Below are 17,450 nucleotides of genomic sequence, written 5' to 3'. Positions count from 1 at the left end.
AAAGATTTTATTTATTTATTTGAGAGAGAGGGAGATAGAGTAAGAGTGAGCGGGGCGGGGAGGAGCAGAGTGGGAGGGAGAAGCAGGCTCCCCACTAAGCAGGGAGCCCGATGCGGGGTTCGATCCCAGGACCCCAGGATCACGACCCGAGCCGAAGGCAGCCGCCTAACCAACTGAGCCACCCAGGCTCCCCTCTTAGTAGTTAATTTATACATGAACTTTCCACGGAGGGGTTGTTCAGGGTCAACTGTATCATCCTTTTCTTAATTCACCTTGAATGAATGAGGCACCACTGAATAAATAAAACGCATCATGGTTGAAAGACACTAGGAGATGTAACTGGAAGAAAAGTGAGATATGCCAAACATATGGAGGAAAATCCAAAGATTCAGAAACCTTTCCAGCGTGGGGTGTAGAAAAAATGTCTTTTTCCAAATTTACCTCTCCAAAAGCATGCCATGACTAACAACTGTCTCAGACAATCTGTGTTAGGATAAAGCACATCATATGTCAGGGCCAAGTACACAGTAGGTTCTCAGCAAAACCAAATGATTCATCGCAAGATGGGTTTTGGCCAAGTATCGACTCCACCACTTCCAACAGACAACTCACACGTCACTTTAAAGGTTTATTTCTCCCAGAGGAGCTCAAAACACTTGATACTCACGTATCTCATTTAACAAGCTTTTGAAAACCACAATCACCATGCTAGAGCTCATGGCAGAAATGGGGAAACAGCAGCTGAACTTCAGAGAACCAAGACACATAAAACAATACAACTCAGATCTGATGAATCAGTACAACATCCCTGGAGTTCAAAAGGTAGTAAGATTTCTATCTCCCAAGAGAAAACCTCACCAAGGCCCTGAACTTTCATGATTTGCTCAGACTTACAGAATAAGGGATTGACTAAAAACTAGAATCCAAGTCTCCCAAAGTATATAAAGAACTGGAAATGTTTAGTCCATACCGCACAGACTTAAGAGAAACATGAGGGCTGTGTGGAAATAGCTGAAGGCTTGGGCTGTTGCCATCACAAGATGATGGTCAAATATTCTTGGTTTAAGTCCCTAGGGAAACTAATCTAGAATCAGCCCCCCAACACATACACACAGTTTTATTTCTAAGTGTTCACTCATACCAGCCAATTTGGTTTAGAACAGACATGCTCACAATAATGCGAGGGAAGAAATGCATCTGAAGGGCTATGATGCCCCCTCAGCTGCAGAATAATGTAGACATTGCAAGGGCACAGACTTTGACTCAGTGCAAGGAAGGACCTTCTAGCAATTAGAGTTGTTCGCGTGCGGGGCGGGGAAAGCATTGCCTCAAGGGCACAGCCTGCTCCCATGTCTAGAAATGTCAAACATAAGGGTGAAATAATTTCCTATGAAGATTTAGGGCAGGAGGACCAGTGAGAAGGCTTCTACAGAATTTCAACCAAGAGATGGCGAGGCCTGAATTAGCACAGTACTGGTGGTAGTCAGGGAGGAAGAGACAGACGACAGAAATGTTTAGGAGTAAAATCATAAGACATAACTGATGAGATCTGAAAATAAAGAGTGGGGGGAAGAGGCATGGGAGCTCCTGGAAGATGCTGAGCCACCAACTGCCAACACAGAAGCACAGAGGGAGCGGGTGTGTGGAAGAGGCTGCACAGCCGGAGGTGCTTGTGCGAGTGGCTCTGTGGGGAGAAGGGCTGGACTGGGTGCGAGCTGGGGAATCCTCGGAATGAGGGGGAGCCTATCTCAACTGCCACCTAAGAGATGGGATGTTGAGGGCATATCAGAAGAGGGCTAGGGGACGCTGGATTTTAAGAGGCAGGCCAGATGGCGCACCTGGGTGGCTCAGTCGGTTAAGCGTCTGCCTTCGGCTCAGGTCATGATCCCAGGGTCCTGGGATCAAGCCCCGCGTCGGGCTCCCTGCTCAGTGAGCCTGCTTCTCCCTCTCCCTCTGCCTACTGCTCCCCCTGCTTGTGCTCTCTCTCTGTCATATAAATAAATAAAATCTTAAAAAAAAAAAATTAAGAGGCAGGCCAGAAAGAGAAACTGAAGATAGTGTCTTAGTCTATCAGAACTTCTGTAAGAAAAATACCATACACGGAGTGGCTGAAGCCACAGACATACATTTCCCACAGTTCTGGAGGCAAGTCTAGGATCAAGGTGCCGGCAGACTGGGTGTGTGGCCTGCTTCCTTGTTCTAGAGAGCTCTTTTCCCACATGTCCTCACCTAGCAGAAGGGGCAGGAGAGCTGCCTGGGGTCTCTTGTAAGACCACTAATCCCATTCATAAGGGCTCCACCTACCACCTCCCAATACATCACACTCAAGGTTAGGATTTTGACGTGAATTTTGGGGGGACACAAAGATTTAGTCCCTAGCAATAGGGTGGGAGTGGTCAGGAAGGATCCAGGGGAATAAGTAGAGTGCGGTGTGCTAGCGGGCAAGAGAAGAGACTTTCAGGAAGGAAGAGCCAATAATGCCAAGTGCAGTAGAGTTCCAATAAAATCAGACTTGGACGGCATCCACTGGACTTGGCAAGGCTGCTGGTGGGGTGAAAGAGGCTGAGGGGTCATTGGGAAGTGAGGAAGCAGAGACTGTGTTCATCAGTGTTTGGGTGGAGGAAGATAGGGACCAGAAAATGAAGACATGGAAATAAGTAGTATTTTTAGACTGAGAAAGACTGAAGCATGTTTACAAACTAAGAGGCAAGTGGTGGAGAAGGACAGACTGAAGGTCCCTGAGGAAAGACCAATGGAGAGGAGTCTTTGAGGAGAGGGTGGTCATGGGCACAGGTGGCCGGGCCAGCCTTGGTCAGGGAGAGGGACACCTCATCCTCAGAGGAAGTGAGGATCTGGATCTGGATATAGCTGTGGCTTGTGGGGTCAGGGGTGGGGACGGGAAAATATTGTGCCTGATGGTCTTAACTGCTGCTGTGAAGAAACAAGATCTGAGTGTTTAAAAAGGGCTTAAAGAGAAGGTGGAGGGAGGCAGACCAGAGTGAGCTGAGCAGGGACAAGCAGAGCTGACAGGAGGCTTCAAGGACATAAGCATGAGCTGGGGGAGACGCTGGTTATGATCCTCAAGCTCATGCTCCCCACAAAGGGACCAAGCCCCAGACCTTTCCCCTCTCCCCATCCACACTGTTCACTGGTCCCGCTGGTCTGCACGATCCATTCGCCCACCATCTCTCCTTCCGCTCCGCAGCTGCAGCCTGAGGTCGAGTGTGTGAGGCTCGTGTATGCGCTCGCGCGCTCTCTCTCTCTCTCTCTCTCTCTCTCTCTCTCTCGCCCATGCCTCTTCCACCTACTGCTCCTTTAGCAGCCGCTCAGTGCTACCTCCTCCAGGAAGTTCCCTGACCCAGGGCCCGGCGTCGCACAACACGCTGGGTATTCTGCCTGCCCCGCACCTGTGGGCACCGTGGAAAGAGCCGCGTGCGCGCCCATCTCCCCAGCGGACTCGGAACTGCTCCTTCAGGGCCGGAGCCTGCAGCGTCTCCCCAGCGCCCGGCGCCCAGCAGCCCCTCAGCACACAGCCTGGGCGTGGGGGTGGGGGTGGGGGTGGGGGTGGGGGTGGCGGAGGAGCAGATGAACTCTAAGTAGGAGGCTGGCTCACGGGTCTCTCAAACTCCATCTTACTACGAAACCGGGATTCTAGCTTCTGGGTTCTTGGTGCGGAACTGCTTTTGTAACGGCACCCGTGTTTCAGAGCGGACACTGAGGAGAGCTGTTGCCCATACAAACTAAAAGATTGATTGTAGTAGCTCTTTTATAAGCCAGAAAAATAAGCCGTGACATTCTCATGGCCAGAGCCAGATTCCAGCAGTAGCCCCTGGGGCTGTGGACACGCAGTGGAGATCCAGATGAGGACAGAGACGCCGCAGTCCAAACCCATGAGGCACCCCTCCCCATCCTTCCCCTTCCCTCCCCTCCCCTCCTATCCCCAACCAGGGCAGCCCGAGTTTTCTCTGCTGGCCTGGAGACATCCCAAATATGCATCAGCTAAAAGACCCCAGAGCTGTCTCTGACATCTTTAAACCCAGTGACAGGGCCCTGGGTCCTCCACGCACTGCAGACCTCTCACAGGGCAGAGCAGGAAGATCTCTGTGGCCTGAGCACCCTGACTCTCCAGAGTCCTCCCCGATGTTTGGTACAGGCCCCTTTCTCTGTGGTCCTGGAGGTGATAAACCCACTCACAGAATTTTCCCAGGATCCCAGTCTCATTTCTGCTTCCCACCCACGTCTCTCCAACAAAAACAAGGCCTCGGCCAGGATCCAAGCTCCGGGGTCTGCGGAGAGGGGATGCTGGGACCCAGCCGCCGTCAGGCATGTCCTTCCTTTCCCTAATGCTGAAACCAGATCCCCCAAGCTCCCAGATGCCAATGGAATGCATTTAGGTCTCTTTACAAAAAAGCTGTGCTGGGCTTTTTTTTTTGGGGGGGGGGGGGGGGGGCAGGAGAGATAAATGAGCACCTAGCAGCTGCCACAAGGAGGGGCTGAGTCACTTTGGAAAGCCATCTCCCGAGTGGCTTTTTCCACCTTGCACAGCTCATGCTGATGGTGCGTCGGCCCTACTGACTACGGCGGCTCAGGCTGTCATCAACACCAGGATGGAGGCCTAGTGCCCAAGCTGTCACAACAGCAAACACACCAAGGGACTGGCCACAGGGAAGGCAAGCGGGACCTTGGTTCGCTCTACCATATTCACACAGGAAGGCAGTTTCTAACGAAAACAAGTTCCAGGAACCCAACCCCCTAGGGATGGGCAGATGGGACACCTCGGGCTGCAATGTGCATTCAGAGAGGCTCCAAATCCTTTTTGTGGGGGCAAAGGAAACGACTGAAAGCAAAACACAACACAACTGTAGCAACAGCCCGATTTCAGCTCTTCCCACTATAGAGCACTTGACGGCCGCAAGGATGATCAAATCTATGTGTAGGAAAGCATGTGCTTAAAACCCACTGCCTTCTAGCCATGCCTTCTCATTGGCAAGACCACAGCCACTGGACTTAGTGGCTGGTTAGCCGAGACTCAGTGGCTCATTCATCCACTGACTCTGTATTCCAACCTCTCTGTTGAGGGTCCTTCAGAATCGTGGCTATTCTGTACTTGCAAGGTAACTCCCACCTTTTGGGTTAAAACCACACTGCTCTTCCTAGGGGTGGCCATTAGTAAACTGGCAAAATTCAGCTCCTTTCCCCCTGTCCCCATACAAGAAAAATCAGAGACACAGGGACAAGAAGTAGTAGGGGTTTGTTCTTACTGCCAGTTCTAGAAATGGGATCTATTGTGCTTCTCACCAAATTCCTTCTGGGGTTCACGAGGGACCTCAAGGTGGTCCTGCCACCGCTTGCAGGAGGATTACCCATTCTCCGAAAAACAGTTTGACATCCCCTGAGGCCTCTCCTGAAAACTGAGGTTGGCACTGTTTTTCCCCAGCCACATTGTGCACTAAAGTATTAATATATACAGTATCATCTCATTTTAGGTTTCAGTGGTCTTAACATGGTATCGTAGAACAGACATTGCGCTTGAAGCCAGATGAAGGTAGAACCCGGTTTCAACCCTTGGTGCCCCACTAAATGATTCTGGGTAGGTCGTTTCTCTGAGCCTCAGTTTCTCCTCTGTGGGAAGGGGTAAACTGGTGCCCTGCCAAACTTGGAGCACTCATTTTGAGACTCCAGTAAGACAATGCACTTGCATTCCCTGTGAAAGAACTCACAGGGAAGCTGGAGAGACTTCTGCAAATGTAACAAAATGACACCATGACCTAATGCCCTTGTAGTAAGTCCTTCAAAGCAGGGGGGCTGGGCCTCCACTGTCATTTATCAACTCCCCCCCCACCCACCCAACAAAGAGTGCTTATGCATGGATGGGCTACTACATTCCACGTTCAGGGACTTTTGAACTTGAACATGCCCCAGTAATGTTATGGATCAATAATATCTTCACTCCAAACTCTTTTCCATTGGGCATAAGCAAAATAGCCTCTCCTTTTCTCACCCGGGATGTTAAGGTCATGACCCTCAATATGGCTGGAACATCTCATCTCTGGCCTCAGCTCCCTGGGGGCCAGTGAGGACTGCATACCCTTAATTCTCCTCTCCATCCTTGCCACCCCCCACCCCGGTCTCACTCCCTTCTGGGGCCCTTGTATGCAAGTCCACACGAGGCCCCTAAATACATTCTAAGTTCCAGCAAATCTCTGCAAGTAAGATTTTATTCCCTCCAAGTGCCAAGTGTGATGGTCTCCTATGTAATGAAGAAGTTTTATATTTTTAGTTTTCTTCCCATACAACAAACACTATTAATAACATTCTAGTTTCTCCCGAGATGATATGGATTAGACCAAATGGAAAGTTACCATGGCTACCAGAGTGTTATTTTTGGTTTGAGAAATTCATGCCAAGGGAAGCAGCATACACGGTCAAGCACTGGAGCTTTACTTCCGCTTTGCTATCAGGCAATCAATCCCAATTTAATTTTGAAACCCTAATTGCAGCGGAAACTAATTATGAGCGGCAAGACCTGAAACCCCTAATTAAAGTGGAGTCAATAAAGCGATGTGGCATTATCACTGGGGCGACTCTGGCAGGGAGTTAAGCCCAGGAGGACTTTCTCTCCCAGGTAACCACCGAAGGGAAATGGGGCAGGGAAGCGCACTGTGAGGCTCCATGCGGGACCCGAGGTTGGGTCTGGAAGCTCATCCGTGTCTGGTGAGCGAGCAAGCCAGGTCCTCTCTCTGCGCTAGGAAGATGCACCAAACTGGGGGCCAGGTGAGAATCCCCAGGTGGAAAGGAGGTGTTTCTATGACCAGTCAACCCCCAAGAGTGGTCAGGGGAGGCCAGGGAAGGAGGAGCTGAGGGGAGGGGGAGGCCAGGGAGGGACGGCTGTACCCTCATATGTCACCGTGGCCTTTCTGTGCAGGCCTTGAAGGACATAACAGCAGAGGAACAGGGACATCCACACAGAATCTCGTCACTCAGACCCAGATATTTAGCGGCTGTTTCCTCACATACCAATGCTGAGTTGCACTTTTCTGAATTAGCAGAAGTCGGCTTATGGCAGGACTTCTATTAGAGTGAAAACCTACTGCCAATCTGAAGCACCCGGTCCCTTTGGGACCTCCTGGTCTATCTTTGACAGCTTTAAAATACCATTAATGGCATGACTTCATCTACCGGACGCTAGAATGATCCATATTTAGGCCAGAAACCACATGGTCCTCATATCACCCCACTGGGCTCCAGGACAGAAAGGGGCTCTTCAATTAGGGAGGAAACACTTTTAAACTGATGATTAATTGCTCATCCCCCTCCAAACTCCTTGACAAAGAGACAAAAATGAACTTTGCTAAATGGTTAGAAAGCTACTCTGAACACTCCAAGAGGGCAGTAAAATCAGAAGAAACCTAACCTCTTCTCACTCAGTGTCTATTTTTCTACAAAGGGCTCTTTCTCCTTTTCATAGGTTTTCCTGAGAATTCTTTTAAGCATTATTGAGAAGGAAGCCGAACATCATAACGCTGCTGTAGCTTTTTCAATTGCACGAAGTCAGTCAGTCCCTCAGGAGACAGAGCTCCACCATCTGGGTGGGAGGAATGTCATGAGACTTCAGATTCCTATTTCTCATGAATAAGGGAGGTCCGTGGTCAAGCTAAGGGCCGATGGGATTTTTTCCAAGGCAGACAGACCCACGGATCAAGGAGAGCCTGTATTAACCTTCACTCTTAGTGTTGTCGCCGGCAGGCAACATAGAACACAGGTCTTGTCTTGAATCAGTCAAATGAGGTTCTTTGAGTATTTTCATCAAAATAGTGTGTTGACTTATTATGCAAAACCTTTGGTGTTGGTGTCTTGTAACAAAGGTTCAAAATGAGAGCAGTAAAGACAAGACAGTTCCAAACACTGAAATGTTTTAGAACCTGGCTGAGATAGGAAAGGCGGTATTTGGTGGCTTCTGTAGGTTATATACATTATTGACATAATGCCCCAGCAGACTCAGCAGAGAGAGGGGCTCAGCCAGCTCACAGCCACGGTGAACAAGGCAAGAGAGATACAAAGAGAGAAGGAAGAAAAATAGGTTCGTGTTACCGAGTTACTTTGGTACAGAATTTCCACCCAAGGAGACTGACAGAGCTTCTTCCCCAAACGCAGCCTTGGAACCCCCTTCTGTGCAGCTGGGTTCCGTTTCCAGGGGAGGGAGGCACATCACGAAGGGCTTAGCCCGATCTACCAGCCAAAGAAAGTGCCTCTGTTTTTACAGCCAGCAGGCTGCAAACTTTTTCTGGTGCCTTTTGGAAGACCAAGGCTTTCAAGGCTCCCAAAAGAATCTCCAATGCATCTTATCTCAACACCGCACGTACCTTGGCTCCCAGGAACGGCTTGTGGTGATAGAAGCAGCACAGGACTGCCGACAGGGCGTGGAAGGCATTGCATTCCTTAGGCATCTTTCAGTGCCCGGTCCCTGGACCACACACTTTCCTTTTTCTAGGGTTAAAAGAAATGGGGCTTGGGCGTCAGAACCCCAGCCCGCTGTGGCAGCCCCGCTGCTCCCGCCCGCAGTCCAGCGGCCGGCTGGGGGAGTGAGCCGCTTGCTCCTTCTCGCGGGCCAGTCTGGGACTTCTCCCTCCGCTGAAGCCAATACGAGCCACTCGTTCAATTCTGGCAGGCTGATGTCCAGCCTGCCAGGCACACAGTGCCAGAAATCCTCATGTGACCAGACTTGCTTTCTGATGAAATTCTAACCTCTCGTAGAAGAGCTTTGGGCTTTAGCTGTCCCCTCAATTTAGAGACCCGGCAGAAATCATTATCCCCCTCAGACAGCCTGTCCTTCCCAGGGCTAGGGCACCAGGCGACCAGCTCCTGGACACTTGATCTGTGCTCGTTACCCCAGCAGCTAAGGGTTAAGGAAGCACACATCACACCACCTTGTGATGAGACAAAGGCTCCTTTGAGAAAAGGACCTAAAAGGTGACTGGGGTGTGACTTTTCCTTAGGACCAATCCTAGAAGTCCAAGGAAACGGAGGCAGGGTCCCTGTCCCCACTCTCCCAGCCCACCCGCAGTACTGTTTATTTTTCATTAGAATGCTCCTGGCAGCCAGTTTGCAGCTGATAACGTTGGCCTAGCCATCACTGTGGGCAATAGGGCCTTCTGGTGTTTAATCAGCAGGTCTGTCGGCAAACACCCTGGGCGCCCCATCCCGTCCCACCTGCCGAGCCATCTGCTGGGAGGCTGGGGGTCAAGCTGTACACCCTCTTCTGACTCAACTCTTTGTCTCACTTCCCTCCTTCATTTCAAATACTCCGTTCAGTTGTCCTCTCTGGCTAACCCAGATCCAGCACTCAGACCAGGTGGCCCACGCAGCAAGCCATTCTCCTGTGCTAAGAGGCCCTTGCCCCCACCAAGAGCCTCCCGTGTCCTGAAGGGGAATGCTTCTCTTCTTGCATTCCAGTCGGAGTGGATGCTCAACAATTCTGGTTTTTATCAAACCCCGGTTTCTGCGTGTAGCTCTTCCTCTCCTACTGGTCCAGACGTTACCTTTCTATGGCTTCGGCCACTCAAAATTGGAATGTGTCCTGAAGCTTTCTGAAACTTCACACAGGCAGAAACTTGTAATGAGGAAGAAACAGAACCTATTCAGTCCAGAAAGGAACAACACCAGATGAGGCATGAGGGAAGTATGAGAAATATCCAACAGGATTAGTGTCAAATCCTCAGGAGGCCTCGGCCTTTGGACTAGGTCAAGTCGGCCTGTAAAAATAGAGACTTGTTTGTTCAATGCCTGTGAGCAGCCTCTGTGCTTGAACACAGCCTGAAGGGGCAGAGGGGCAGCCTAATAAATACATAGGATGCAGGGACAGAGCTACAGAGGGTCTGTCACCACAGGAATGATGGGGGAGGGGAAGCTGACTTCCTCTGCGCTCCCTCAGTCCCTCTCTTCTGTGATTTTGAAGGCCAGATGTGCAGTCCTGGGGGCTCCTGGGTCCGGGGAAGTCTACCCAAGAACCTGGAAGCAAGCATCAAAGGTGGTAGAGTTCACAGGGCCCTTGGAGTTGGTCCAGTTCGGGTCGATACAGTCCTCCAAGATCCATATACTGTATCCACGAGCAAGCATTTGCTGTTTGCCCTGATTTCTATTAGAGAGGGTTCAAATAGAGCAGTCAGGGCCCATGACCTGTGGGGATGACTCATCCATGAGGCCTACAGTCAACAGGTAAGGGGCCCAGTTTTCATCTGCTCATCCCCTTTGGCAGGAGACGCGCTCCACCAGGCTAAAAAACTCCCCTGAGAGGCTACAAAAAAGCGCCATCCCCAGTGTGGGACAAGGAAAGAAAGCAGCTCCTTAAATCCCTCACAAAAATTCAGAGAGATTGCCCAAAGCCTCTGAACTCCTCCTTCCCCCCCAGAAAGTCTGAATTGAAGTATACTCCTGAAAGAAATATGCAAATAATTCAGACTTGTAAATGACCGAGAATTATGTCATCAAGTGCTCTGGGGCCAAGGTAAAAGCAACACAAAAGATCCTCCGGTCACTGTAGAATCATGGTTCTTGTCACTTGAGGCTTTCTCTGTTTACTCTAAGAAATGTCCCCCAAATGCCCAAAGAATTGCTTGTCAGGATTAAAGAATGGGTTAATCTTATTAGGTAACTGTTTCCTAAGCACTTTTTAAAAAAAGATTTATTTGAGAGAGAGAGAGAGAGTGAGCGTGAGTGCACACACGCCTGCGCGTAAATGGTGGGGAGGGGCAGAGGGAGAGGGAGAAGCAGACAGGCTCCGACCCTGAGACTGACCTGAGCTGAAACCAAGAGTCCGATGCTCAACCGACTGAGCCACCCAGGCGCCCTGTCACTTTTTAATTTTTTTGTTCCTCACCAAAAATAGTTTCTGAAACTGCACTCAAAGGTTTTAATAAATTTCTCCTGAAATGGCCAAGGAGGGAGACTAAAATAACGTGTTGTTGTTGCAACTAAAGATGATAATTGCATGAATTTGCAAAGTGCCCTTCACTGACTTGTTATGTTTTTCAATATCTGCATCTACACTGATCAATTCTCCCACGTTCTCCCGACAGTGATTATTCTCTTCTAGTTACAAAGAAACAGAAAACCAGGACGGCATGTCACTCAGCAGAGAACAGACAAAGGACCAGGGACTCCAGCCTGTGATTGCAGAACCTGGTATTGTAATCATACAGAAACACAAATAAGAGATTTTTTAATGTCTTTATAATTAAACCTGTTACTCACACAGCCCCATAGAAAGGCGGTGACCTGGGGCAGGGGGGTCACTCTCTGATGATTTGGTGCATGTGATTTAGGACCAAATTTGGATTCAGGGTTTTCTACACACCGTGCTCTTCTCAGGACAGGGGTTGGCATCTCTAGCGCAGCCCCAGGGACTGATGGAGAGGGAGTGGTGCTGGATAGCCCACAAAACTCTGGGGAAACTGTGCTCTCTAGCGCCCCCCTCTGGCCTCCTGGAAGACTTGTTCCTCTGCACCAAGGGACACACCTGTGAAAAAAGCCAGGGCAGGGCAGCCAGGAAGACCCTTGAGGGAGATTCCCATGCCTTCAGGTCAAATGTTGCCCACCCCATCCGGGAAGAGGGTTAAAGCCCGCCAGAGGAAGGCCCCTGCTCCATGCCATTTTTTCCTTGGGCAGCCCTAATACTAACCTGCCCTATTTAGTAACCATGGAAACGGGAGCAGCCTGCCAGCCATATCCCCGCAGATGCGTGCTTCCTGTTGGCAACAGCCCTTGGGTTGAGAGAGGCTGAAAGCGTGCAAGAGTCCCTCTCCCAGAGAGCTACAGTCCTCACTAGAAGATCTGGCTCCCAGTGAGGCAGACCCTCTCTTTGACCTGGCACTGCGGGGAGGTCTGTGAGAGAGAAAGAGGTGCCTACCAGGTATTTGCTTTGACCTGTTTTCAGGGCAACCGGGAAAACAAAGCTGCCAATCCTCTGCCATTCTCCTCCCCAGAGCCGGCCCAGAATCAAGGCATCAAGCCTTAGGTGCACTGAGGTGCTCTTGGTCACTGTCCCACAGTCCAAGGACAGCACGCTGTCACCAGAGGGCACCGGTCTAAGGCTGCAAGGCCTGGCTCATCCCTGCCCACAGGGACACACTCAGAGCATCAGTCAAGGGATGAACACTAGCCGTGGAGGTCAAAACAGCTCAACCTCTCATAGCAACCACTGAGACTCCACCTCCTCAGCAAGATCTCTCTCTCCCGGCTTTTTTGCCTCCACTAAACCCCAGTGATCAGACTCTCAGTGAACAAAAACAGCTTTAATGAGCTGGGGGTGGGGGCAGGTAAGACCGATCCTACTATCACTTCCATTTCCCCTGGTGTCCTAGGAAGCAGGAAGATTAACCTGGATTGGCCCAATCCTAAATATCCAAGACCACCCTCTGCAGGTTCGGCCCTTTGAAAAGCAGTGAGGCAAATGCCTGGGAAGCCCTGGGCCAGGGAAAGTGTGTTTCTCTGCAACCCTGTCTCCCAAAGCTTCCCAGGCACCTGGCCGTCTGCATGATTCTGAGCACAGTAAAGCCGGAGGGCGGCGGGGTGGTGGGGGAGGAGCTCCTGCGGCTCAGGGCACCTACCCTCCCATAAAAGCCACAGGACCTCAGGGCTTAAGGAGGTCTCCCAAGACCACTGAGGGTGAAGAGAAGCTGTCAGGGAGGAAGTCCCCTTCCCCTCACGCCAGACTCAGCAGCTGCATAAGCCGCCAAAGACCGCTGGACACACTTTCCTATATGCACATGCAGCTTACGGCTTGCTCAAGAAGGGAATGCGCCCTGGACTCGGCAGGAGGAGGCCGCTTTGTGTACTGCTGTGGACAAGATGTTCACTTGCGCCCGGGACTACAGAGGGTGCACTGAAGAGTGTTTGCTGTGCACGTCTCCATCTGACAGTCCCCCGGATTCCTCACAGCGGTGAGAGTACGGCTGCTAAGTGGCCTCTGTCCGGAAGCAGTATTGATCTGCCTAGCGCATCGACAAAGGAACAAAGGGCAGTACTCACAAACACACTTTTCTCTATTGGGTCTTATGCCACCACCCCCCCCCCCCCCCCAATAAATTTCCGTTTCTCTAACTGGCTATTAAAATTGTAGAACTGACCATGTGGAGCTAAATCAGGTGAGGGCCCAGCCTGGACTTTGCTTTCTTGCTCTATCACACACAATTCCATCCCGTACGTCCCCCCACCACCACCTACTTCCTGTTATCACCCCAGAAATCCTAGGTTACACAAGCCCTATTTTCTGTTTTTAGCATTAAGGCAAAAATGAAAAGAACAAGCATGGGGCGTAACTCCAGCCTTTCCACCGGAAGGCTCAGATAGTCTCTGGTGGTCTCCGTCTTTCCTCAGAGTCCATGAAAACCATCGACCCTCCTCCCCTAGCAAAGAGCACATACTGTAATGTTTTACGTGTAATTTTAGGGGAGCCCTGGGAGTCTTACGCATCCAAAATGACCTAGTCTCTGCACGCTTCCTTCCATTCTACCCTCATGATGTGCGCACCTCACCCAGAGGAGGCATTTGCTTTTCTGGTTATTGTAGCTCCTATGTTTTCTGCGCTGTGCACTTTTCTCTTTCTCCTTCCTTCCACTTTGGTAAGTATGAGCTATCTAAGCAACTAATAGTGACCACAAATGCCCCTCAGACGCCCCTCCCATGCAGAGCTGCAGAAAGGGGCCGAGGGGCTTCTGCAAAGCCAGAACACCAGGAAGGCTCACCAGCCGGGACCAGCTGCACTGTCTCCCATCTCCACGACCCCTGGCTCTCCCATCTCATAAGCACTTCTGCAAAATGACATCTTCCAAAACTGAGCTGTGAGACACAGATTTGCATGTCTCAGAAGTGACACTCGAGGTAGCAGGTTAGAAGGAGAGCCAGGGTGGGTTCAAGTCTTCACTGCGCCGCTAGCAAGCTGGGGGACCTTGGGAAATTTCTTAACCTCTCTGAGCCTCAGTTTCCTCCTCCAATTGACCAGGTCTTTGTGAGGACCCGGTGAGATAAACACATAAAGAGCTGGGCACCCAACAGAGTAGGCACTCAGCATATGTGAGCTTCCCCTCCCCACTGGGTCCTCCTGCAGGGCATACGCCCTGTCTCACCCACCTGTCGGGCCCCAGGAGCCATGACCCCCGCCAGAGCGCGGCCAGCTCCCACCTGAGCCGCTGACCGGCAGGCTGGTACCGCAATGACTCTTGAATCTTAAACGCCAGGGAACAATGAGGAGTTTAAGAGTTGTTTCAGTCTTAAAATATTTTTAGCCTTTAAATTTTAAGATCCCATATTAAAATTGCACATATGGTTTTAATCACACTTGCTCAGATGTCTCAGATGATTTTCTACTCCAGAGCTGCTGTCCTTTGGAGAGTTGTTTGTTTTAACAGGCAGGATGTATGTCCACAGCATCTGCCTACTTGGCCCTCACCCAGGGGAACTCCTGGTCCATCCACAACTACTGAGATCTCGATATCGCACCCCATCCCAGCCAGTCTGACTGGGGATCCCGTAGCCCCCTAATAGGATCTGGGTTGCACCCCTCCTTCCGCCTTGCCCCCACACCAAGTTGGCTGCTGCAGAGCTGGGCTTCAGCCTCCGTCCTGCCTGGATGGCCCGCCTGATGCTCCTCCAACCTCGCCCCCTTGCCTAGTCTTCCAGGGTCTTGCCCTAGGACTAGACCTTCCACAGGAGTCTAGAGTTGCCAGATGACCACCTCCCATGTGCCTGACTCCTTCATTCTTCATCGGCCCTATTACCGGCTCCTCTGATACCAGCCACTTCTAGAATTAGAACAGGGCCGGGTATAGATGCTTAGATTTCCAGTGTCCACCCAGACTGCCTTCCACCTCGATGTCCCTTCCCCTCTTTCAACCCTAGCAGCAGGAACTGCCAGAGTTACAGTGCGTTCTTCCAATGCCACTCTGTGCCCTTCTTCCACTTAGAGAGGCTACCAAATGTCCGAGTGCACGAAACAGGCATCGAGGAATGCCCGAGAGGGCTGGAATCCTGGAGCGCATGGTGGGGTCGGCCCCAGGTGAGAGGTGCAGGCGGAACCAGCTGCACTCATTCCAGCCTTGAAAGCTGGCCGAAGTGCATCAGGAAATGAGCGCATTAATCCCTTCTGTTTTCAAGCAAATTCCAGCCACCTAAGTGAAATATTTCGGTGGGAAAATATCTTGTTTTCATGGCTATAAACTGATCGTGGGCCTTATCATCAGTGACATACTGGAGCATTCTGCCTCCTGCCCAAAGAGCTAGGAGAAGCAGGCCAGGCCACGCGTTGTTAAGCTGGGGTGGAGTGGGGCTCCCATGAGCTACTGGAAATTGCATGCAAACGGTTGGGTGAGTATCTGTTCACTGAGGTGAGGAGAACATGGCTTTTACCCATTTCTCAAAGAGTGACGTGACCTAAAAATCCCCACTGATCCAGAAGGACTTTCAGTGGTTCTTCAAGATGGGGCTTCTGAGGGTCCTACCTGATCTTTTGTTCTAGTGGGGAGAAGAGGGAGGGGAAGACCTCGGTCACCGGGGACATGAGCAAAGGCAGGCAGAGGCTGCGGCTACCATACGGTCGGCCCCGCAGGGCTGAGGTCGGCCAGAGGGGCAGACAGGAATCCTTGAGGCCTGCACGACCGTCTTCCTCGCTGCCGTCGGAGCAGCTTTAAACACGTGTGAGAGGAGGGGAAGCCTTCCCCCGCTGGTGCCGGGGCCTTGCGTGCCCACCGCACTCAGTGTCACGGCTGAGCCGAACGCAGAGGCGCTGCAAGGTGGACTCGCAGCCCCCCTCCTGCCAGCGGGAGCTGCCCTCACCCCCCTACCCCGTGCAAGGCCCCCAGGAGCCAGCATTTATACAGAGAGCGTTCACCATAGTGTCTTCTTTAATACTAAACACCAGGACACACGGACTATTATCTCCATGTCACCTGTGAGATCAGACAGTACTCAGAGTTAATCATTAAACCAACGCTGAATCCGAATGGCTGGATCGATGCGGGGTGATAATGGAAGCATGGCTACCACCTGGTTGCCTGGAGTACCTTATCTTGTGCAAATCCCCAAGGCACCAGCCCCGCCGAGGGACAGACAGCCTTAGCAACAGAGGCGGCAGGTCTCATCCAAAATATCCCATCAGAGATCCTTATTCATTACCGATGGGAAAGGGCAGGACATGGACAGATGGATGCTGAGGCAGAATCTGCAAAGAGCCAGGAGGTAGCAAAGCCCTAGAGCACAGGGGACGACTGCAGCGCTCAGGGACCGCCTTGGTGAATACAAAACACCATCTAGGTGTACTTCTCTAGGAAAAGGCCGACTCACACGGAGTGTTGCATGGAAAGGACCATATTGATTACCAGCCAGTTTCTTCACTTCCTGAAGTACTCAGGTGCCAAGCACAATGCCGCCTACAGAAGTGACATCCAGACTCTGGTCAACACTCCTGGTGCCCAAGGTGGGACGATGGGCTCCTTTTGTCAATGACTCAAAGGATAATACAATCCCTGGCCTTGCAGTGTGTACCCAGAGGAGTGGGAGGGCAGGATGGAGGAAGGGAGAGTTACCAGGGAGAGCAGCAGGAACCCACCTGCACCAATCTCTAAGAACACCACAGGAGCCTCAGGGCCGGGGTACTTGTGACAGCAGATGTGGGAATTTTTCCAAGGCCAAACTATAAGGGGAATCCATGGCCCCTCTGCTCTGTTGCCCACGACTTCTCTGCAATGGCGTGGATCTGACAATTAAACTGGGAGGCAATGGGTATCCAGCACATAGGAGAAAACCAGAGAAAGAGTAGTACAGGGTTTGAAAAGCCCAAAAAGAAAGTACCTCTGCACAACCTACTACTCGTGTGTCAATATTTCACATATTTACCCCAAGTAGACAGACACAATTAGAAATATAGCCCACTATACTTCTGATCCTGAAAAGTCAGGGGAAAAAACCGATGTAAATAGCAGACAGTGGTTATTACGTTTAAAAGCTTTATCCCATGGCATGTACATTCATACTTGTTTTGGATGTGTGAGCCAATCAGAATTCTGAACACTGAATGGTTCAGGAGTGGACATAATGGACCTAAGTTAGACAATCAGAGTCCTTCCCTGGGATTTTTCAAACCAGAGCAGAGGAAGAGGTCTCCTTTCCCCCGTGGGCCATAAACTTGAAGATGAAAAACTAGTGCAGCCTACGACCATGTGCCCCCACTATATCCACACAATGATCGGAGTGAATGTGGCCAATGTGCTGAGAAGCGGATACAAGGACTAAGAGTCTGGACAGGCCTTCCTTCTCCAGAATAGTCATCAAGCCAGGCTACTCCACCCCTGTCCTTGACAGTGGTAAATCTCCTAGTTCACACCATCAGTTTGAGAGTTTACTTTACCAGTGTGAGATTAAGTAAAATTTGAGATTGAGACAGAACACATTGTGCTGGG

General features: G+C 51.0%; 1 protein-coding gene across 9 annotated transcripts in view; it reads right to left on the bottom strand.

The window, feature by feature from the left end:
• BCAR3 (BCAR3 adaptor protein, NSP family member) overlaps positions 1–17,450 on the bottom strand; it is a 239,328-nt gene that overhangs the window by 42,754 nt on the left and 179,124 nt on the right. Inside the window, exon 1 of one of the 9 annotated variants that reach the window (XM_032423426.1) lies at positions 8,364–9,764. The exons of the other annotated variants lie outside the window; for them this stretch is intronic. Coding sequence (XP_032279317.1) covers positions 8,364–8,447 — 84 coding nt within the window. The 5' untranslated portion in view covers positions 8,448–9,764. Of the gene's footprint in view, positions 1–8,363; positions 9,765–17,450 lie in introns of those variants that run through there. 9 annotated transcript variants of the gene reach the window in all.

This window comes from Phoca vitulina, unplaced genomic scaffold, assembly GCF_004348235.1.
Source record: "Phoca vitulina isolate PV1807 unplaced genomic scaffold, GSC_HSeal_1.0 scaffold2, whole genome shotgun sequence".
NCBI classification, from domain to species: domain Eukaryota; kingdom Metazoa; phylum Chordata; class Mammalia; order Carnivora; family Phocidae; genus Phoca; species Phoca vitulina.
This window is presented reverse-complemented; position numbering and strand designations above follow the sequence as displayed.